This window comes from Salmo salar, chromosome ssa04 (assembly GCF_905237065.1).
Source record: "Salmo salar chromosome ssa04, Ssal_v3.1, whole genome shotgun sequence".
Taxonomy (NCBI): domain Eukaryota; kingdom Metazoa; phylum Chordata; class Actinopteri; order Salmoniformes; family Salmonidae; genus Salmo; species Salmo salar.
The window spans coordinates 11,522,216-11,546,679 of record NC_059445.1 but is presented as its reverse complement, the minus strand read 5'-3'; the positions used below and the strand labels follow the sequence as shown (position 1 = coordinate 11,546,679).

The following is a 24,464-nucleotide window of genomic DNA, read 5'->3' as shown; positions in this document are numbered from 1 at the left end:
ACAGAATGTGCCACTTGTGTGGATTCTCTTGTGTGGTTTTCATACCCTAATTAAATCGTACGCCACGTGTCTATTGGTTGCTCTCGGTTACTCTCTCGGTGACGTTTAGTCAAATGTAGACCGCCTCATTCTCAGACAGACAGCACTACAGTACACATGTAATGGAGATGGGGGGGCATTGAGGGTCAGTGAGAACTCTAGACCCCAAATGCCTCTAAATTGCTGTATTAATTAATTCCGGAATCAGTCAGTGTTTTTCCAGTTGCTCAATCTTTCATATATTATTTATTGGAGGTTTCCATTTTCCGGTGGTCAGGCTGTCAGCTTTGACTGGCTATTTAATTTATGATTGTTCAGAGGGATAAAACTTGACTGGCTGTTAATTTATGATTGGTCCAAGGGGAATAAATCCTGGGTTGTAATCTGAGTCTAATGGCTGGTTACCGCAGACACGGGGGGCTCAACACTAAACCATATAAACACGTCCAGTCTCGGGGGGCCCGATTTACCACGCGCAAGTATCCTGAATGGCTTACTACTGCCCCCTTGAGAAGATTCAGACAAATTACTTGACAGACCCGATCCTCTCAATCCCTATATGACGTGAGACACGTTTGACAGAACCGAAAGTAACAAATTCTAGTACTAAACCATTTTTCATGTTGTAGTATTGGGAAAAGTACCTAAGGTTCGGTATGCCGTGTAACGATAGTCTGCAGTGCCCTCAAGATTCTTCCTCAGAAAGCACATAAAGGCAGGGAGGAACAGGAACACGGCGGTGAAACGTCAGTCTCATCAGAGAGATTGGTTTACAGCGCTAGGCTTTCTTTTGGGGGTAACACAGAGGAGAACCACGTACATGCAACATAATGGCCAATCTTAGAGGGAGGCTAGAGTATTGACCTGAATCCAGTTTTTCTTATTAATACCATGTTATAGGAGTGGTGGTTTTAATGCAGCTACAGAAACCATAGGATACCAAAACCATAATGCTTCCCACTTTATTTCATATCCCTGTCTTCTACTACTGTGTGTTCCATACATTTCAGCGAATAACGTTATAGTATATATTTTTCCTGTTTTTTGAATTGCTCATGAAATTGTTACTCTTTTTAAAATACTCTCCTTCAAGACCCTAGTCTGCCTATCTGGGTTTGATCGTTTTAGTTAAATAACATCACATTTTACTGGACACCCAGAAGTTGAAAGAAACGACCACATCTGAAGATGGATTCTGTCATTTCATTTATCAATATGTGTGTTGAGTTCATATCTGTTTGGTTGAATGTATGCCCTACAGCGTGCAGTGAGTAACTTATTCAATTTCCCAAAGAACATTTCATTAAATCCGGGCGAGATGCTGTTTTCATGACACCAGAGAAATGAGGTGTTTACTGTATGCCTGGACCCAGGACCCGGCTCCGCTCTGGGCCTAGCTCGAGTCTGTCTGTCAGCAAAAACACGGAGGCATTTTATTAAAAAGTGCCGCTCTGCTCTGCTTGCCCCTGCTGCCAGAAAAGTTACTTCACTTTAGTTGAGGGGGACATTGGTAACTGCTGCGTGGCCATTAATGGAACATAAAAGACATTAGGGTTTGTATTCATAAAGTGCCCCCCCCCCGTCCATATAATCTTATTCAATATGATCTAAAAGGAACAAATGTGGGGAGGAGTTATCCTTCCTCCTTTGGAATCCTTTATTTCTTTGTGAAGGTTATTCCTTAATGGATTTCATGGCGGCTCCTTAGGTTTCAAGTTAGCCATTTTCTGATCAGTTTCTTTACTGATGATTTTGAATTCATCTGGTCTGTCGCGACTGCAATTTACACTGAAATCCTTAATAGGGGATAGAGTCGTGCCCTGAGAAATTATGCCAGCGTTTGTGCTAATACTGTAACTGAATGCCTGTACGTCACCATGACTATAATGGGAGTAATTGCAAATGCCTTCCGTATAGAATTACACTGAGGGATAATTGCCCTGTATGTATGGGAGTTCATATTGGGATGACAAATCGCTGCATGATGAATGTACAACACGGCTGTTGGCTATTCATCATCACTAGACCTCAGTCCTAGCTGGTTATTACCATGATGGGCGTTGTCGTTATAGTACTGTACATTCATGTTCTCATGCAGTTGATCATGTGAGCCAATAGGGGCAATCAGGTTCCTCTGGACAGTAAACGTTGGTGAGGAAAAACAAGCTCTGGGTAGTGTTCAGTAGTGCACACCATCGCAAAGCGTTTTGCAACAGATAGTACAAATCTAAAATCTTATTGGACAAATGTGGACAGTTTCTCCCTGTTTCACACCATTTAAAAATGCTTACTCCATACTGAACTGAGCCTGGGTCATTTATATTATATAATAAAGCCATTTAGCAGACAATTTTATCCAATCAATGCGCGCATACATTTTCGGTATGTGTGGTCCCGGGAATCAAACCCACTATCCTGGCATTGCCAGCGCCATGCTCTACCAACTGAGCTACAGAGGACCACCAGTCTTATCAGTGTCTCCAGGTAGGTCCCATCACTGTCAGCCCATGCACTGAAAGACCGGTAGTAGCGTCATTAAGCTGACTGAAGGCTGGCAAACATACATCTCACCATGGCATTTAACTCCCCATGTGACCCAGCCATGAACACACAGTCAACGACAGGCTGTACCAGTGGGATTATAAAGATGTGAGGGTGTTCATACTGTTTGTGTGTGTGTGTGGGTTCATACTGTTGTGTGTGTGGGGGGGGAGTCATAATTGGTGTGTGTGTATAGAGTAGATATTAAAGCTGTCTAATTATACAAGTTGATGACATTTCTCAGTCCTCTCTTACTGCATTCTAGGTTTAGGTTTTAAAGAGCTTTATATTGATTGTGATCTATTTTCTGGCATCATCCAGTTACCTTATCCAATCAACAGTTATCATCATAATGGATTGCTCTTATCAGTCCTTCTCCTACTTCCTCACTGCTGATTGGATAAGCTGCTTACAGTTTCCCTGTGCTAATCCAAACTCTTTGTTGTATTAGAGTCAGTGGTTCAGTCAGTCTGTTTGTGTGTGTGGCTGTGTGTGCGCCCGTGGCTGTGTGTGCGCCCGTGGCTGTGTGTGCGCCCGCAAAAAAAGAAACGTCCTCTCGCTGTCAACTGCGTTTATTTTCAGCAAACTTAACGTGTAAATATTTGCATGAACATAACAAGATTCAACAACTGAGACATAAACTGAACAAGTTCCACAGACATGTGACTAACAGAAATGGAATAATGTGTCCCTGAACAAAGGGGGGTCAAAATCAAAAGAAACAGTATCTGGTGTGGCCACCAGCTGCATTAAGTACTGCAGTGCATCTCCTCCTCATGGACTGTACCAGATTTGCCAGTTCTTGCTGTGAGATGTTACCCCACTCTTCCACCAAGGCACCTGCAAGTTCCCGGACATTTCTGGGGGGAATGGCCCTAGCTCTCACCCTCCAATCCAACAGGTCCCAGACGTGCTCAATGGGATTCTTTGCTGGCCATGGCAAACACTAACATTCCTGTCTTACAGGAAATCATGCACAGAATGAGCAGTATGGCTGGTGGCAATGTCATGCTGGAGGGTCATGTCAGGATGAGCATGCAGGGAGGGTACCACATGAGCAGAAGGATGTCTTCCCTGTAACGCACAGCGTTGAGATTGCCTGCAATGACAACAAGCTCAGTCCGATGATGCTGTGACACACCGCCCCAAATCATGACGGGCCCTCCACCTCCAAATTGATCCAGCTCCAGAGTACAGGCCTCGGTGTAATGCTCATTCCTTCGACGATAAACGCGAATCCGATCATCACCCCTGGTGAGAGAAAACCGCGACTCGTCAGTGAAGAGCACTTTTTGCCAGTCCTGTCTGGACCAGCGACGGTGGGTTTGTGCCCATAGGCGACGGTGATGTCTGGTGAGGACCTGCCTTACAACAGGCCTACAAGCCCTCAGTCCAGCCTCTCTCAGCCTATTGCGGACAGTCTGAGCACTGATGGAGGGATTGTGTGTTTCTGGTATAACTCGGGCAGTTGTTGTTGCCATCCTGTACCTGTCTCACAGGTGTGATGTTCGGATGTACCAATCCTGTGCAGATGTTGTTACACATGGTCTTCCACTGCGAGGACGATCAGCTGTCCGTCCTGTCTCCCTGTAGTGCTGTCTTAGACGTCTCACAGTACGGACATGGCAATTTATTTCCCAGGCCACATCTGCAGTCCTCATGCCTGTCAGTAGAAAGGCCTCTTTATTGTCCTAAGTTTTCATAACTGTGACCTTAATTACCTACCGTCTGTAAGCTGTTAGTGTCTTAACGACCGTTCCACAGGTGCATGTTCATTAATTGTTTATGGTTCATTGAACAAGCATGGGAAACGGTGTTTAAACCCTTTACAATGAACATATGTGATGTTATTTTGATTTAAAAATTATCTTTGAAAGACAGGGTCCTGAAAAAGGGACGTTTCTTTTTTTGCTGAGTTCAGATGGAACTATAAAGGGTTGTCCTATGGGGATAGCCGAATAACCTTTTTAGCTTGTAGATGGCACTTTGTTGATTATAGTGTATCAGTGAAATGCTTACTTACAGGCCTTTCCCAACAATGCAGAGAGAAACATAGAGATAGAAAAAAAAGAATTACACGAGGAATAAAAACACAATGAGTAAGGATAACTTGGCTATAAACATGGGCTACCAGTACTTAAGCTGGAGGAACAGGTACATGTTGACTTATAGGCCTTGAAGGCCCAGTGCAGTCAACATACAGTTTTCCTGTGTCTTATCATATTGTACAACAGCTGATGAAAACGAACATTGTAAAAGTGTGAAAAAATCTAATGGCTGGTTTTCGTCCAACTGTGTGGTTGTATACGTTGCAAAGACACTCAGAGGTCTTAAAGCATTGAGTGCCTCCCTCCGATTCAATGACTGGACACTTAAGTGAATAAAATACACCCGCTGAACCTAATGATAGTGAACTGCCTCTCGTTTGTATGATTAAAGCACCCTCCTCCTCCTTCGTCTTTATCCTCTCCTTGTTTGCACAATTGCCCCTTGTGGGATAAATAGCCTAAAGTATTTTTAATTTAATTATCTTTTTCCTCTCACCCCTGCTCTCTCGTTCATGCTCCATGCTTCCTATTGACTCATGACAGCAAGTGAAATGTGTGATCTGTGCCAGCAGAACATCGGGCTCGTTGATGCATGTACCAATAGCAATCGTCTGTCTGTCTGTCTGTCTGTCTGTCTGTCTGTCTGTCTGTCTGTCTGTCTGTCTGTCTGTCTGTCTGTCTGTCTGTCTGTCTGTCTGTCTGTCTGTCTGTCTGTCTGTCTGTCTGTCTGTCTGTCTGTCTGTCTGTCTGTCTCGTCTGTCTGTCTGTCTGTCTGTCTGTCTGTCTGTCTCGTCTGTCTGTCTGTCTGTCTGTCTGTCTGTCTGTCTGTCTGTCTGTCTGTCTGTCTGTCTGTCTGTCTGTCTGTCTGTCTGTCTGTCTGTCTGTCTGTCTGTTCTGTCTGTCTGTCTGTCTGTCTGTCTGTCTGTCTGTCTGTCTGTCTCGTCTGTCTGTCTGTCTGTCTGTCTGTCTCGTCTGTCTGTCTGTCTGTCTGTCTGTCTGTCTGTCTGTCTGTCTGTCTGTCTGTCTGTCTGTCTGTCTGTCTGTCTGTCTGTCTGTCTGTCTGTCTGTCTGTCTGTCTGTCTGTCTGTCTGTCTGTCTGTCTGTCTGTCTGTCTGTCTGTCTGTCTGTCTGTTCGTCTGTCTGTCTGTCTGTCTGTCTGTCTGTCTGTCTGTCTGTCTGTCTGTCTGTCTGTCTCGTCTGTCTGTCTGTCTGTTCGTCTGTCTGTCTGTCTGTCTGTCTGTCTGTCTGTCTGTCTGTCTGTCTGTCTGTCTGTCTGTCTGTTCGTCTGTCTGTCTGTCTGTCTGTCTGTTCGTCTGTCTGTCTGTCTGTCTGTCTGTCTGTCTGTCTGTCTGTCTGTCTGTCTGTCTGTCTGTCTGTCTGTCTGTCTGTCTGTCTGTCTGTCTGTTCTGTCTGTCTGTCTGTCTGTCTGTCTGTCTGTCTGTCTGTCTGTCTGTCTTTCTTTCGTATCCCGAGGAGGATATTTTTTGTTGACTACATTCAACTGCCAAAGGCGTCGCCATCCATCGAAAAGTTCTACTTCAGATGATGCATTGACGCATATCACCTGCCCCTTGCCATGTATTGCCGTAGATTCTGTAATTGTATATATTTACACTGAGATGTTTCGTGGAAGCTTAAAGGTTTAGGTGACATTATACAAGAGTCATTTGGAATGCAAGACTGCTTACTAATGGAAAGCTAAGTATGATTCCTCCTCAGGCTGCACACTCTGTTCACAGGAGATACTGGCACCTCAGTGCCACCGTTGTCCCTGCCACACAGACTCCTAAAACATGCTTATACTCTCAAGTCTTTGATGACAAATAGCCACAGTGCCAGTGGACTCCCTGGCTCTCCCCATTAACACTGCTCATCAGAGCCTGTCTGCGATGTCACCTCCAGGGCAGCATTATCCTGTAGTGTCGACTGGAAAGGAAGAGTGCCTTTCCAAAATCCTCTGTCCTCAGTACAAAGTATTTTCTGCTTTGCCGGCAATGGCACTGATATCGCTTCGGGTCCTTCCTTGAGAACTACATACAGTATTTACATATTTACAAAAGACTGACAAAGCTATTGTACAGTACCACTGAATGCTGTAATTGTCACCAAGATATTAAAGTCTTCCTTTGAGAGTTCGATGTTTGCTGGCCAACTAAATAACAAACTGTGTACTGAGAGAACCTATTCTACCTGAGTGGTCATAATAACTCTCTCTTATCTCCTTCTCTCCAGTCGCGGGAGCCCTTGGCGCTGAGTGACCTGAAAGCCGAGGTGTCCCCCCGTATCTCAGCCGAGGACCTCATTGACCTGTGTGAGCTGTCGGTGGGGGGTCAAACCAAGAGGAGCAAGGCCAGCAAGCCTAAGATCCTTGCCGTCGACATCCGCAGCATCGAGGAGTATCCTTCAGTGTGTGTGTGTGTGTGAGAGAGGGGAATTAATCAATCGATCGGTTAAATGAATGAAGCCTTTTCTACATCAGCACATTAAGCAGTTGTCACAAAGTACTTTTACAATAAAACCGACCTAGATGCTTCTTCTACCCCCAGACTGTTTTGTGTTAGCACAGCACCACATAGAGAGACAAGAGCCCAAGTGTTCTGTTTTACTTTGAAGGGGAATTTATAGCATGTTGTCGTGAAAGACGGGTCGTACTGAACCTCTTCTGAATAAATGCACACGTTATTGGCCTCGGCTATGTCTCCAGAGAAGGGATCGCTACTTAAATATGCTTTTCACCTTACGGCTGTATTGGTGTTGTGCAGTACCACCACCAGTACAATAGCTGTGTGTGTGGTAGGCTTGCATGTAGCTTTTAGCTCCATCAAGACTGATCTACTCCATTCACACACTGCTAGTACACAGTCTTGAAAATATTTTCTGTTGGTTCAGTTCAGCCTTGGCTTTGTGCAGAGTATACATTGGCTGTGTATATGGCTGGTCCTGTGTACAAGAACTGGCTTGCCTTCTGTGCTCTCCTCTATCTGGCTGAGGAGAGTATGGAGGTCTGAAGCGTTAGCTACTGCATCAAATCAAACTTTATTTGCCACATGCGCCGAATACAGCAAATGTAGACTTTACCGTGAAATGCTTACCTAAAAGCTCTTAACCAACAGACCAGTTCAAGAAGAAGAAAATATTTACCAAGTAGGCTAAAATAAAAAGTAACACAATAAGAATAACAATAACGAGGCTATATACAGGGGGCACCGGTACCGAGTCAGTGTGCAGGGGTACAGGCTAGTTGAGGTAATTTGTACATGTAGGTGGGGGTGACGTGACTATGCATAGCTAACAAACGAACTGCGAGTAGCAGCAGTGTATGGAGGGGAGGGGGTCAATGTAAATTGTCCAGTGGAGATTTTTATGAATTGTTCAGCAGTCTAATAGCTTGGGGGTTGAAGCTGTTGAGGAGCCTTTTGGTCCTAGACTTGACGCTCCGGTACTGCTTGCCGTGCGGTAGCAGAGAAAAAAGGTTGTGACTTGGGTGACTGGAGTCTGACAATTTTATGTGCTTTCTTCTTACACTGCCTATTATATAGGTCCTGGATGGCAGGAAGCTTGGCCCCAATGATGTACTGGGCCATTCGCACTACCCTCTGTAGCGCCTTACGTTCAGATGCCAAGCAGTTGCCATACCAGGCGGTGATGCAACCGGTCAGGATGCTCTCGATGGTGCAGCTGTAGAACCTTTTGAGAATCTGGGGGCCCATGCCAAATCTTTTCAGTCTCATGAGAGGGAAAAGGTTTTGTCGTGCCCTCTTCACGACTGTCTTGGCATGTTTGGCCCATGATAGTTCGTTGGTGATGTGGACACCAAGGAACTTGAAACTCTTTACCCGCTCCACTACTGCTCCGTCAATGTTAATGGGGGACTGTTCGGCCCACCTTTTCCTGTAGTTCAAGATCAGTTCCTTTGTCTTGCCCACATTGAGGGAGAGGTTGTTGTCCTGGCACGACACTGCCAGTTCTCTGACCTCCTCCCTATAGGCTGTCTCTTCGTTATTGGTGATCAGGCCTGTGATCTACCACTGTTGTGTCATCAGCAAACTTAATGATGGTGTTGGAGTTGTGTTTGGCCACGTAGTCATGGGTGAACAGGGAATACAGGAGGGGACTAAGTACACACCCCTGAGGGGCCCCACGGTCTGGACCTGAGGAGAATCCATTCTGCCTGCATATTAGCTACCCCATAGCATGTTAGCCACCTCATGTTAGCCACCTCATGTTAGCCACCTCATGTTAGCCACCTCATGTTAGCCACCTCATGTTAGCCACCTCATGTTAGCCACCTCATGTTAGCCACCTCATGTTAGCCACCTCATGTTAGCCACCTCATGTTAGCCACCTCATGTTAGCCACCTGCTATCCTGTTAGCCACCTGCTATCCTGTTAGCTACCTGCTATCCTGTTAGCTACCTGCTATCCTGTTAGCCACCTGCTATCCTGTTAGCTACCTCTTAGCCACCTACTAGCAAAAACGACTTGTGTGGGCTAAAGTTACAAAACCTCCGCTGGATGGGAGGTTTATGGGTTAACTGAAAAACATTTGGTCTTTTTTGTTACAGGGTGGAGAATACCTCTGAAATTCATATATCAGAAGTGTGAGATGGACTAATTTGCTCTGCTGATTGGAGAAGCTGCTTTCATCTGCCGTTCAGTCATGGGAATCTATTACTAAAGTGAGACTGCCTGGGTTGTGAATTGACCTTGTACGAGGTATCATTGTTGAAGTCCTTGAAGTAATTCTTCTAGAAAAACCTCCAGCCCTATCACTGGGTGTGAACACGTCTGGCACATTTGACAGCCAATGGACAAAGTTACCCTGGATAAGAGTGTGCTAAGAAAATAAGGACAGTGAATGTGCAGGGGGTTAGATGTGAATGTGCAGGGGGTTAGATCTGATTAGAAGTCCAACTTAACCTCTGGTTATAATTACATAGAGTTATCCAGACACATTTTTTATTTACGTTTCTTTACCTTTCTTGGAGGAAAGAAAAGGCAGACTCCTTAAGTGGGATGTGATTTGGTCCCTCAGCCGGTGTGGCTCAATTATTGATTCATTATTGTGTGTGTGTGTGTGTGTGTGTGTGCATGACACAGCCTGACACACACTCAGCGCACACACACACTCCCCCGTGGATACACCTGATAAGTCCCTTAGATTAAAAACGGGTTGCCAGAATCAATAACCCAGTAATCCATCTTGGCTATTCATAAAAGTGCAACATCACAAAACAAAAACGCAGTTTGTCTGCACAGATGGACTGTTTGTTTTCTTTTAGTTCTATTTCCCTGACGGCTGTTCAGTTTATCAGGAGTAGACTTTCCAGCGCTAAGTAACCAATACTCTTTCATCTTAAAAGTGAGCCACTCTCTCAAGAGTCATTGTCGGAGGTCAGTGGAATGATAATTGTTTTAGGGGGGAGTTAAAGCTCCATTAATCAGGGGGGGGGGGGGATTAGTGGTAGAATACCTGGCAACCGTCCTCCCTCAGACTAAGTCCTCTCCATTCTATAGAGTCCTGATAGACAGCGGTCCCCAGGGCTCCTGACCCAGAATAACAAAGAGGGATTTGGGCCACTTAGAGCTGGCTACCCTGCATTGTGATGATTGTGAGATAAAATAGTGTTGGGTCTCCAGTTGGTCACAAAGTTATTCAACTGATTACACCAATCCAGTGTTTTACTAGTGGTCGGTTTCCATGCCTGGATATATTCAAGAATGTAAATGATAATTGAACAGAGTCCCAGATTTCAGACTACCTTTTTAAGTAGTTAGTGCACAGCTGTTTTAAACAACAGTTGTGTAGACTACCTTACATTTAGGAGTTCTAGAGCAAAGATTCAGTATGTTAAGTTAAATCGACTAAAGGGAAATATGTCAGTGTGTATAATGGCCTCTCTCTTCCCAGGAATAATTTAGTACGTGGCCTAAAGTGCTTCAGGAAAGCAGTTGAGCACCATTCGTCTTAAAATTATGTAGCAATAATGTCGATAACTACACTCGTAAACGGAGCAAGCCAGAGAATGATTATTACATCTTTCACTGTTCCCTCAGCGCGAGCTGCTTGGCTTTCAGCAGATATCTAACACTGTTCCCTCAGCGCGAGCTGCCTGGCACTCAGCAGATAGCTAACACTGTTCCCTCAGCGTGAGCTGCCTGGCACTCAGCAGATAGCTAACACTGTTCCCTCAGCACGAGCTGCCTGGCACTCAGCAGATAGCTAACACTGTTCCCTCAGCGCGAGCTGCCTGGCACTCAGCAGATAGCTAACACTGTTCCCTCAGCGCGAGCTGCTTGGCTCTCAGCAGATAGCTAACACTGTTCCCTCAGCGTGAGCTGCTTGGCTCTCAGCAGATAGCTAACACTGTTCCCTCAGCGCGAGCTGCCTGGCACTCAGCAGATAGCTAACACTGTTCCCTCAGCGCGAGCTGCCTGGCACTCAGCAGATGGCTAACACTGTTCCCTCAGCGCGAGCTGCCTGGCACTCAGCAGATAGCTAACACTGTTCCGTCAGCGCGAGATGCCTGGCACTCAGCAGATATCTAACACTGTTCCCTCAGCGCGAGCTGCCTGGCACTCAGCAGATAGCTAACACTGTTCCCTCAGCGCGAGCTGCCTGGCACTCAGCTAACACTGTTCCCTCAGCGCGAGCTGCCTGGCACTCAGCAGATATCTAACACTGTTCCCTCAGCGTGAGCTGCCTGACACTCAGCAGATAGCTAACACTGTTCCCTCAGCGCGAGCTGCCTGGCACTCAGCAGATAGCTAACACTGTTCCCTCAGCGCGAGCTGCCTGGCACTCAGCTAACACTGTTCCCTCAGCGTGAGCTGCCTGGCACTCAGCAGATATCTAACACTGTTCCCTCAGCGCGAGCTGCCTGACACTCAGCTAACACTGTTCCCTCAGCGCGAGCTGCCTGGCACTCAGCAGATAGCTAACACTGTTCCCTCAGCGCGAGCTACCTGGCACTCAGCAGATGGCTAACACTGTTCCCTCAGCGCGAGCTGCCTGGCGCTCAGCAGATATCTAACACTGTTACCTCAGCGCGAGCTGCCTGGCACTCAGCAGATATCTAACACTGTTCCCTCAGCGTGAGCTGCCTGGTACTCAGCAGATAGCTAACACTGTTCCCTCAGCGCGAGCTACCTGGCACTCAGCAGATGGCTAACACTGTTTCCTCAGCGCGAGCTGCCTGGCGCTCAGCAGATATCTAACACTGTTACCTCAGCGCGAGCTGTCTGGCACTCAGCAGATATCTAACACTGTTCCCTCAGCGTGAGCTGCCTGGCACTCAGCAGATAGCTAACACTGTTCCCTCAGCGCGAACTGCCTGGCACTCAGCAGATATCTAACACTGTTCCCTCACCGAGAGCTGCCTGGCACTCAGCTAACACTGTTCCCTCAGCGTGAGCTGCTTGGCTCTCAGCAGATAGCTAACACTGTTCCCTCAGCGTGAGCTGCCTGGCTCTCAGCAGATAGCTAACACTGTTCCCTCACCGAGAGCTGCCTGGCACTCAGCTAACACTGTTCCCTCAGCGTGAGCTGCTTGGCTCTCAGCAGATAGCTAACACTGTTCCCTCAGCGTGAGCTGCCTGGCACTCAGCAGAGCTTAACAGACGTATTGTCTTTTGTTTTCTTTCTTTCCCCTCATTATGTCAATTTAAGCACTCTTCCAGTTCCCATCCTCCATGTCCTCCTCCCATTCACCTGACCCCGAGATTGAGTTATTACTTTAATTTGCCTGGCTCGTGGTATTTACTCTGCTCCTCCTTTCTCCTCCCTCCTATTTCTGGAGACTGTCTTTGGCAGCCAGAGCAGCTGCTGTCTCATAATAGAAACTTCTGGTAGACTCTGTTAGGCTGACAGACCAAGACAGACCCCCTGTGTCAAGTTCACCTCAGACAGACAATGACATGCACACATTAAATTATTACATTCGGGGGGGGGGTGTGATGCACTGTTTAGTGTTTTGTGTCCATGATTGCACTTCCCCAGAAGATATTTTTTAATCAGTGATCTTGTATTGTCTTGTAGTATTCAATATGCATGACTAAACAGAGGTGGAGAAATTTTAAATTTAAAGATTTCTTTAGCATCACTTTCAGTAATTTTCCATATTGTGGACATCAAGCATATTTACACCCAATTGCGCACAGACATTTTAAGTGATGTCTGCAATGAATCTGATTGGAGCAAGCAAGCTACCATGGCGTTGGTGTATTAGCTAGCCCTCGACAGGCCTAGTCCACTGTAGATCCCTGTATTTTATAATAGACAGACTTTGTGAACACATGGCCTGGAGATGTATTGCCCTGTAAATTTGAACCGACCGCATTCGGAGCCTGACCGCATTCAGAGCCTGAGATTCATCACCGTGTCAGAGCCCCAAATCATATCCAGTTGCACGGTTTTAGGCCCATAACAGTGAAGCTGTGGGACATTTCCCTCCACTCTGTCATGTTCAATTACTGCAGCAGTGTTAAACGGACTTTTATCAGGATGAGGGATTGGAAACAGTTTCTGTCTCCCTGTCCCCAAACTGTAAAAAAATATATATATATAATGATTTGACATACAATTGTAAGGCAACCAGCTGTAATGCGATTGTGAGTTTTTTCAACAAAATTTTCCACACACAAAGTTTTTGTTGAGTTCGCTCAACAACATAATTTTTTAAAAAACTCACAATCTTATTGCTGCTGGTTGCCATAAAATTGTACATTGAATCAACATTATTTATGAAAAACATTAGTGCACAGGATACATGTAAAACACTTGCAGAACCTTCAAGAAGTTAAAAGTGAACTTGTGAAATTAGGTAACAGTTTAGCTGAACAGCACTATACAGACGTTCATACCCGTAGTGGTATGCAGGGATTTAAACACCATTATGGAGCTCACGGTATCACTACTGAATGCTAATAGACTTAATGAAGGAATTATGATGTGGTTATAATCATAGCTGCGGGAAGTAGGGGTGCCGAGGGTGCTGCAGCACCCCGTGAAATATCGTAATAAAAATAAATCACAAAAGTAATGCACTGGGCCTTTTAATAGTCCTGTATTAGCGGACCAATATAGCCGTCTGCAGCACGGGCAAACCAAAAAAATCCCCCCCATGGAAGAAAATCACAGCACCCCTACCCCGAAACCACTTCCCACGGCTATGGTTATAATGCAGTGTTTGACATAAGCATGTATGGCCCTCTTCTAATTACTTATTGGTCACCCTAACTTATTGAGGACATTGACACTGTACATAGACTGGTGTACATTTTAAAGCGTTGCCCCTTAACCCAGGGTGTTCAGCTTCGGCAGAGGCCACATCTCGGGCAGCATCAGCATCCCCTACAGCACGGCGTTCTCTCCGGACGGGGAGCTGGTGCAGTGTCCCGCCACCGGCACCCTCCAGAGCTTCAGGGGACGTGTCATCGTGGTCATCAGCCACGCCATGAAGAGCGCCGCCATGGTGAGAGAACACACACACGCGTTTAGGGATACACAGACATGCATGCATGAATGCAAATGCACACACATTGAACCTTTATTCATGCAGGAAAGTCCCATTGAGACCAATTTCTCTTTTACAAGGGAGCCCTGATTCACAAGTGCATGCATCTGCACACACTCAAACACACATGTATGCATGTGCACCCTACACACATACACACACACACACACACACACACACACACACACACACACACACACACACACACACACACACACACACACACACACACACACACACACACACACACTATGTCTACAGCTAGGATGGTTAACTTGCACAATGTGCAATTTAATTTATTCCACCTGCAAGTTCAACAAGCCAGACTGTTTAGGATTCAATTAGGCTCATATTCCGTTCCTCCACAGACCTCCACTCTAAGTCATACAGAAGTTATGGATTGTTCAATCAGACAAGAGTCCAGCTTGTGTTTTCCCCACTGAAATCAGTTCACCTCGTCTATGCTGCATGCTTCAGCTGTTTCTGGGGCAAAGCTACTTGCTGTCTTCTCAGCATATTTGTGAACTGTAATTAAAGTGCATCACCATTTTCCCAAATGAAGCATAAAAGTATGATTTGGTTCTGTTTTTCGCTGTATGGAATAATAATTGATAGTCACATTGCTATAAATGACCATTCTTACTGTAATGGGTTTTTGATATTCATATGTATTTCTTATAGATCCCAATTGCTTCTCAAACCTCATGTACATAGACAGCATCTTTACTTTAATTCCCCTCGGTATAATCCATCTTTACTTTAATTCCCCTCGGTATAATCCATATTTAGTTTAATTCCCCTCGGTATAATCCATCTTTACTTTAATTCCCCTCGGTATAATCCATCTTTAATTCCCCTCGGTATAATCCATCTTTAGTTTAATTCCCCTCGCTATAATCCATCTTTAGTTTAATTTCCCTCGCTATAATCCATATATAGTTTCATTCACCTCAGTATAATCCATCAAATCAGAATAGTACACCTGAACTCCTTATTATGAACAATGTATTAGGCTACATGTACTGCAGGTTTAGATATGATTCATGTGGCATTCTGTTGCATCACCTTGCATCTGTTCTTGGCATTTGGCCCAAAGATGACAGTTGGCCTCCTTCAAAGGTTGGCCTTCTTGCCTGGGAAGCCCCAGTTGGAAGCCCCAGTTCAGGGGGTATAGTTCTGATCGGATCCTCTCAGATCCACACAGTGATCAGAGGGCTTTAAGAGGGGATATCTGGGATGTCATAACTCCTTAGGTCAGTGCACAGCGTCACATGAACCAGTATCTGTGCATTAGAGACCTCTAACACCCAGAAAGCTCCGATTCAAACAACCATTAACCAGCTCTGCAAGCGTTATGTCAAAATATGTTTGTTGGTCACCAAATATGAAGTTTCTTCTTCATTTTCTTCCGTTACGGCCGGTATGTACTTCCAAAAAGAGAGAATGAGTTAATTATTTGTGGGGTCTAGCATAGAGGTCGACCGATTTTAGGATTTTTCAACGCCGATACCGATTATTTGGGGGCCAAAAACCCGCTACCGATTAATCGGACGATTTTTATATAAGTATTTGTAATAATGACAATTACAACAATACTGAATGAACAATGAACACTTTTATTTTAACTTAATAGAATACATCAATAAAATCTATTTATTCTCAAATAAATAATGAAACATGTTCAATTTGGTTTAAATAATGCAAAAACAAAGTGTTGGAGAAGAAAGTAAAAGTGCAATATGTGCCATGTAATAAAGCTCATGTTTAAGTTCCTTGCTCAGAACATATGAAAGCTGGTGATTCCTTTTAACATGAGTCTTCAATATTCCCAGGCAAGAAGTTTTAGGTTGTAGTTATTATAGGACTATTTCTCTCTATACCATTTGTATTTCATATACCTTTGACTATTGGATGTTCTAATAGGTACTTTAGGCTGGCAATGCTAATCTCGGGAGTTGATAGACTTGAAGTCATAAACAGCGGATTGCTTGAAGCATTGCGTAGAGCTGCTGGCAAACGCAGTAAAGCGCTGTTTGAATGAATGCTTACGAGCCTGCTGCTGCCTACCACTGCTCAGTCAGACTGCTCTATCAAATCATAGACTTAATTATAATATAATAACACACAGAAATACGAGCCTTAGGTCATTAATATGGTCAAACAAAACGTTTATTCTTTCAGTGAAATACGGAACCGTTCTGTATTTTATCAAACGGGTGGCATCCATAAGTTTAAATATTGCTGTTACGTTGCACAGCCTTCAATGTTATGTCATAATTACATAAAATTCTGGCAAAATAGTTCGCAACGAGCCAGGCGGCCAAAACTGTTGCATATACCCTGACTCTGCGTGCAATGAACGCAAGAGAAGTGACACAATTTCCCTAGTTTAATATTGCCTGCTAACATGAATTTCTTTGAACTAAATATGCAGGTTTAAAAAAATATACTTCTGTGTATTGATTTTAAGAAAGGCATTGATGTTTATGGTTAGGTACATTCGTGCAACGATTGTGCTTTTTTTCGCAAATGCGCTTTTGTTAAATCATCCCCCCGTTTGGCGAAGTTGGCTGTCTTTGTTAGGAAGAAATAGTCTTCACACAGTTCGCAACGAGCCAGGCGGCCCAAACTGCTGCATATACCCTGACTCTGTTGCACAGAACGCAAGAGAAGTGACACAATTTCCCTAGTTAAAAGAAATTCATGTTAGCAGGCAATATTAACTAAATATGCAGGTTTAAAAATATATACTTGTGTATTGATTTTAAGAAAGGCGTTGATGTTTATGGTTAGGTACACATTGGTGCAACGACAGTGCTTTTTTTCGCGAATGCGCTTGTTAAATCACCCGTTTGGCGAAGTAGGCTGTGATTCAATGATAAATTAACAGGCACCTCATCGATTATATGCAACACAGGACAGGCTAGATAAACTAGTAATATCATCAACCATGTGTAGTTAACAAGTGATTATGTTAAGATTGATAGTTTTTTATAAGATACGTTTAATGCTAGCTAGCACCTTACTGTGGCTCCTTGCTGCACTCGCATAACAGGTAGTCAGCCTGCCACGCTGTCTCCTCGTGGAGTGCAATGTAATCGGCCATGATCGGTGTCCAAAAATGCCGATTACCGATTGTTTTTGAAAACTTGAAATCGGCCCTAATTAATCGGACATTCCAATTAATCGGTCAACCTCTAGTCTAGCGGCCATCATCCCCTTTTTGTAGCTGTTAATGACCAGTTTGAAAAGGTGAGAGACCATACTTACTCTGCAGTAAGTAAGACATGTATTCATATTGAAATGAATGGGCAACCTGAATGAACTTAGCCTGTGAACCAGATACTTACCAAACGCTCTGTGTTGACTGTGTATCTGACCTCCTGTAAAAGAGAGACCAGACCAGTGAGACAGACTGATAGAGATGGTAACAAACAGAGCTAGTGACAGGCAGGCAGGCAGACTGACAGGGGGTAGAGTAATCCATTTAGAAGAAATACCACATACACCCCGGACTGACTATATATATATATATATATATATATATATATATATATATATATATATATATATATATATATACGCTCAGTGTGTCGTGATCTCTGTTGGAATCGTCCTTTTCTGTTGGAAAGTTCATCCGAGATTCTCTCTGCGTCCCTGGAGTCTTTGGTTAGAATGGATACTTCAGAGGCATATTCAGAAATGTTCTTATAGAATATATGTTTCGGCGGTTGTCGGTCTTCGCATTTCAGGTCGACATAACTTTTAGCTGCAGACTAGTAATTAGTATCAAAGATTTTCTCTTTTTCTGTCGGATCGATAGTCTCAGAGTTTAGCCACGTGGTATGGTTAAGAATTCAGCAACCATTACAACCCTAGCTTATCCTGTGGTTTTTGTGGTCTCTACTCAAACCTTAGCCCCTTCGATGCTCGAGGTACACATGGTCTGAAGATGATTTCTCTAGGTGGGGGTTTTATTCGGAACAGCAGAAGAGGCTGTCCCATGATGCCAGATCAATGTCTGTGCTCATGGAGCGGGCCAATGACTTAGTTAAACAATAAAAGGGAATTGGATTTTCTTTCATTAAACAGTTTAAAATCACATTACATAATTTCACAAATAGTTTCATCCTTACTCATTCATTTTATACAATAATTAGATGCAAATCTCATAACGGAGACTCTTGTGTAAACAGAGTTATGATAATGTGGCTGTATTGTCTCTCATGAGGTCACAAACATTAGACAAAATGGACCGGTCGTAGCTGAATTCTCCACCGACCAAAACATGGATATTGTTCAGTTCTCAAGTTCTGTGAGGTAGAAGAAGTTCCTTTGTTCTACTGTGAACCCTCTCTCTATACCGCATGGCCGGGGGGAAGAGAGTCTCCTCATGGAATTTACAACCTGAGATAACAGAGCCTTGGTAGGTGGGAGAGAGAGGTGGGAAGAGAGAGGGGGAGGGTACTCGCTATACCCAAAGAGGACCAGGTCATGACAACAGCAAGCAGAGAACAGCAAAGTAGACACAGCTCAACAACTCATACCGCTATATTGATGATCCTAACAAGTGGATAAAGCCTCATCCCACAACGGAATACATATTTTGGCACAACGACGTCTGTTGTGAGACTCTGCCTCACAGTAGCTCTTAGATGTCTCAGTCAATTTGCAGAGCAGGGAGGATAAAGCCCAGTGCTACAGACGGATACACAGGAATATGGCCTTGTTACTCTAGATGAAGGCCCTACTGAGTGGCCCTGTCTACCTGACGCCACTTCCACTGTACTCCTACCTCCTCACTCCATTTCCTGTCGTCTTATCTTCCCCCACCAGAGCCCACATCCACCTGGATAGCGTGAAAGGCAAACTCTCCTCCTTCATAACCTTCCCTTCCTCTTTGTATCCATCTCTCTTTTTTTGTCCTTTACCTCGGCGGTGTATTCATTTGGGATTTAACCACGCATGGATGTTGTGTGTGCCTTAGTCACAGACTTACCGTCGGCTTTGAGCAGAGTGATTACTGCACGGTTACTGGTTTCTCGGGCATCACGACAGGATTAAAGGGAGGGAGCTTTGGACTGTCCTGTTTGGAGCCTCGCTTAAATGCTTTCGTAGAATGTGTGTGCTACGGCAGTCTCGGTGTTGTGAGTTTCCCTCTCTCTTGCTCTCTGATTCAAACTCTTTCGCTCTCGTTCCCTTTTCCTCTCCCCCTCTCTCGCTCCCTTTTCCTCAATCTCTTTTACTTATCCTCCCTCTCTCTACATATCTTTCTTTCTCTCTTCCTTTCTCTCTTTCAGTCTTTTTCTCTCTGTCTCTGTCTCTCTCTCTACCGTCTCTCTCTCAATTCAATTCAATTTGCTTTATTGGCATGACGTAACAATGTACATATTGCCAAACGTTTACTTTGGAGATTTACAATATTAACATAATAAAAAATCAATATTGTCAACAGGACAACAATAATCAAGGGTTAAAATAACCATACATTGAACAATAACAATAAGCATACAGTAGAGGACATTTGCAGGTTGGTTGGTCTGTCAGACACTGTCCCTCATCTTATGGCAGCCAGCAATGTAGTGTGCTGCCAACCCACAGCTCTCTGCGTCTTCCCCCAACAGGACGGGTAGCCTATTCTCATCAGAGTGATCTTTGAAACCTTGAATAAGGGTTTCAAATTTGGGGAAATGACACACTCTCTCTAATTGTTTTATATTTTTTACATTTTGTCAGGAAATGCAGCTCTCTCTCAGGTTCTGTTGTGTTGCAGTGGTTGCACAGCCTTTCCTCTACAGGGAGCCAGATATTCCTGTGTCTACCCTTCTCAATGGCAAGGCTGTTCACACTGAGCCTGTACTTTTGTCAAGGTTTTTCTAAGGTTTTGATCAGTAACCATGGTCAAATATTTAGCCACGGTGTACTGTCGATTTAGGGCCAAATGGCACTGCATTTTGCTTTGTGCTTGTGTTTCCCAATAAGCGATGTAGTTTTGACTGTGTTCTTTGGTTTATTCTGATTTATTGGATGTTCTGGTCCTGAGGCTTCACTGTGTTAGTAGAAAATGTTTGTGAACTCAGCCCCAGGACCAGCTGGATGAGGGGACTCTTTTCTTTGCTCAGCTCTTGGCATTGCAGGGCTTGGTAATGATATAAGAAGGGGTCACTGTATTTTAGATGTTTCCAAAACTTAATTGCTCTTTATTTTATTATTATTACTATTATTAATGGATATTGGCCTAAATATCTCTCGCTCTCTCGCTCTGGCTGCCGAATGAGGTTTTTCTTAATGAATGGACTGTTTGCTTGCCCTTTCCATCCCAAATAATCTGCCCTGAGGCTGGACGGCAGCTCTTTTCTCATTTGGAGATTTCAGATGAAGTCTGTGACAGTCTAGTTTGAGGATATTTAAGAAATTGATTCTGTGTGTGCGTGTGGGTTCATACTGTGTGTGTGAAGTCCCCACAAGAATAGTAACAAACACAAAGTTGACTAACTGGGGACATTTTGTTTGTTCCCACGAGGTCAAATGCTATTTCTATGGGGTTTAGGGTTAAGGTTAGAATTAGTGTTAGGTTTAGAATTATGTTCAGGGTTAGGAGCTAGGGTTAGGTTTTTGGGTTAGGGTAAGAGTACGGGTTAGGGTTTAGGGAAAATAAGATTTTGAATGGGACTGAATGTTGTCCCCACAAGGTTAGTGTGTGTGTGTGTGTGTGTGTGTGTGTGTGTGTGTGTGTGTGTGTGTGTGTAACATAAGTGGTGAGGGAAGTAAAGCGCCTGCGATTCATTCTGGTCGAGAAGATGGAAGATGTAGCCGTCAGAAATGTGTTTTGACCTGGCAGGCAAACGTGTGTGTGAAATACTGTTTGTAGAAGGACTGCAAGGTCCACAGAACCTAATGCATTAGTGATGAATGTTTGTTTACTACCGGGTGCGCCTTCGCTCCCAGTCTATGGGTGAATTCAAAATGGCACCATATTCCCATAGGGTTCTGGTCAAAATAAGTGTGCTACGCAGAGGTGGGACCAAGTCATTGTTTTACAAGTCACAAGTAAGTCTCAAGTCTTGGCACTCAAGTCCCAAGTCAAGACAGGCAAGTCTGAGTCAAGTCTCATGTCAAGACCGTCAAGTAACAAGTCAAGTCTCAAGTCCTAAACTTTGAGTTTCGAGTCCTAAACAAGTCATAATGTGCTCTTCACCTCAACGTATTACCATTTCATATTTTTAACAAGAGTAATAGTTAGTATATTACATTCATGCAAATCATGAATGCTTTTAAAAAATATCTATACATTTATTACTTTCCAAATAAAAGTTATATTTCCATGGAAATACATGGGTAGCCATGAGAAAGACACACCAATAGTGATCGAGGATCGCTATGGGGCGCAATCGGATGTAGGCTTGTACACAATCGCCCAACCTTACACACACACACACACTCTGTGTGGTTACAGTAGGCTAACATATGTCAATGGTTTTAGGAACAGCAGTAACAGGCAGGATTTAGCCTACCAACTGCCTAGCCAGTTGTAGCTCAATCTTGGGTGCTATGATCACGTTCCCGCACTAACTGACTGTGTGGAGGCTCATTGATTTAACGTTACGTTAGCCTACACTAGTAAAGTAATAAAATATATAGCTGTCGGCTATATTAACCACGACTGAAAAGTCTATTTACAATCAGAACATGCATAAAACATGACTGTAAATATAACAGTTTATATATACAGAGACACAAGCCTGCTGCTACCTAGCCTCAGGAGTGAAGAACACAGAAATACGATGTTCCACCCATAGAGACATGTCATAATAGAGATGTTTATACCACAGCATTGTTGAATACTCGTTTCCGATTGGCTAGAAGGCCATTCCGGAATATAATATCTGTTTTTCATTATTTGGTTCAATCAGCACTGTCTTTGATGTCTCAGTTACACAGAACGCCAGCTGGTCCAGTTGGTCTGAAATGCCACCCTGTTCCATATATATAGTGCACAGAAACCTCTAAACATAGCTTTATTGGTGGAATAGAACCGTCTCATATGTCCACATCTTCTCATATTTGATCCACTTATTGGAATAAGTATAGGCTCTTTTAGCAATTGTAAAGAAAGGTTGTTAATGCACAGCGTGTTTTTGCTCCGTCCCTGTCCTATTGATACAGGGCCAGGGGCTGTTTCTAAATGTTAACGGCATCCTCGGGTCTCTGTGACGTCAAGGCCAGACATTAATGTATCTTTCATTATTTACCAAGCAGTGCACTTCCCTGAAACAATTCCAGTGTTTTGGCTGTAATGTTATACTCCAAGGTGTGATGTTTGGTTACTACTTCACCTTGCTTGTTAGTCTGTGCCATGTTTGTTCTTCTAAGCCATTGATCAACGCTAGCAAACAAATTCAACTTGCTAATGCAAACACCACAGTAGAATCGTCTGTGTTATTTGAAAGAATTTGGAGGTTGTCCTTGAGCTACACTAGATACTGTACCTACTGTAGACAACTGGACAAGACTGGATGTGTTGCAGACCACCTAAACTACTGTAACCAGAGTCTGGGAACAATTTAATTCCCCAGATGTGATGCCATAGATGTGGTGAGCAACACCAGTTGCATCGGGCTCCAGTTCTGGGTTATTATATCATATTTTCAACACAGTGTTGCTCTTTATTATGTTGAAGAAACAAGTTTCACCCTTACCTACATCAGGGCCTGTATCAGACGATACCTACATCAGGGCCTGTATCAGATGATGCCTACATCCGGGCCTGTATCAGACGATACCTAGATAAGGGCCTGTATCAGATGATACCTACATCAGGGCCTGTATCAGATGATGCCTACATCCGGGCCTGTATCAGATGATACCTACATCACGGCCTGTATCAGATGATACCTACATCACGGCCTGTATCAGATGATACCTACATCCGGGCCTGTATCAGATGATACCTACATCACGGCCTGTATCAGATGATACCTACATCCGGGCCTGTATGAGATGAAACCTACATCAGGGCCTGTATCAGATGATACCTACATCAGGGCCTGTATCAGATGATACCTACATCAGGGCCTGTATCAGATGATACCTACATCCGGGCCTGTATCAGATGATACCTACATCCGGGCCTGTATCAGATGATACCTACATCCGGGCCTGTATCAGATGATACCTACATCCGGGCCTGTATCAGATGATACCTACATCCGGGCCTGTATCAGATGCACATTGCAGAAACTAGACAACTGCATGTTCTCTAAGTACGCAGAGACCTCCTCCTTCAGTACATGCTCTTCTTCCTGCACCTTACAGTCGCTACTTTGTCGAATGTTGTGGTAAATGTTCCATGTCAATGGTTTGCCTTGGTCTTGTTGTCCTCCCTCCCCTCCAGTTTGGTAAATGTTCCTCCATGTTGTTAATGGTTTGCCTTGGTCTTGTTGTCCCCCCTCCAGTTGGGTAAATGTTCCTCCATGTTGTTAATGGTCTGCCTTGGTCTTGTTGTCCTCCCCTCCAGTTTGGTAAATGTTCCTCCATGTTGTTAATGGTTTGCCTTGGTCTTGTTGTCCCCCCCTCCAGTTCGCAACCCACCTGGTGAAGGTAAACTACCCGCGGGTGACCACCCTGGATGGAGGCATCAACAAGATGAAGCCCACGGGCCTCCTCACTGTCCCCTCCCCCCAGATCTGATTAGAGACCACACCCACCAGCTGCCAGACAAACTCGGTCCCGCCCACACAAACAAAAGGGAACCACTCATTCATCGTCTACCAACGGGCATTCTTTTTATTTTATTTTAATAAACTTATCGTAAGAAAAATATGAAAATATTTGCTTGTGTTTCTGTATATTGTTTTAGATTTTATAATTTCATGTAACAGTCCTTTTTGTATTCTTATGTTGCAGTACTGTATGTATGTCACAGCATTAAAATGACTGAGATCAGCTCCTCACTGTACAAAGGGTCTGACTTCTGTTTGCATAAGAGATAAGAAAGTGTGTATCATTTGAAGATATAAGGGAAGAGGTCACAGTGATAAAATCTTGAGGTCTTCCGTCTCATCATAGAAGAGAACTCAAGGGTTGCGTTGATAGTTGGCATACAATGCATCAAAGGCATTGTACTACTCATAGTTCATGTCTGCTATCACTGTTCAGTGCGTATGTAAGTGTTTTCATGTTAAAATAGTTTATTTACAAAGTTTAATCTTTAAAATATATTATTACAACCATATAGGCCTCATACTGTAGACTCACTAATAAGCTCACTGTAAACCTAGCTCGATGATAAAGACATATTGGTTTGACCTGTTTGACCTCA

General features: G+C 44.0%; 1 protein-coding gene across 1 annotated transcript in view; it reads left to right on the top strand.

Annotated features, from left to right (window-relative positions):
* The window catches only part of LOC106610333 (TBC domain-containing protein kinase-like protein), a 65,581-nt gene extending 41,480 nt beyond the window's left edge, over positions 1-24,101 (top strand). The window contains exons 24-26 of the mRNA XM_045716467.1: positions 6,861-7,024; positions 13,942-14,101; positions 23,723-24,101. Coding sequence (XP_045572423.1) covers positions 6,861-7,024; positions 13,942-14,101; positions 23,723-23,833 — 435 coding nt within the window. The 3' untranslated portion in view covers positions 23,834-24,101. The remainder of the gene's footprint in view (positions 1-6,860; positions 7,025-13,941; positions 14,102-23,722) is intronic.
* Positions 24,102-24,464: the final 363 nt, after the last annotated feature.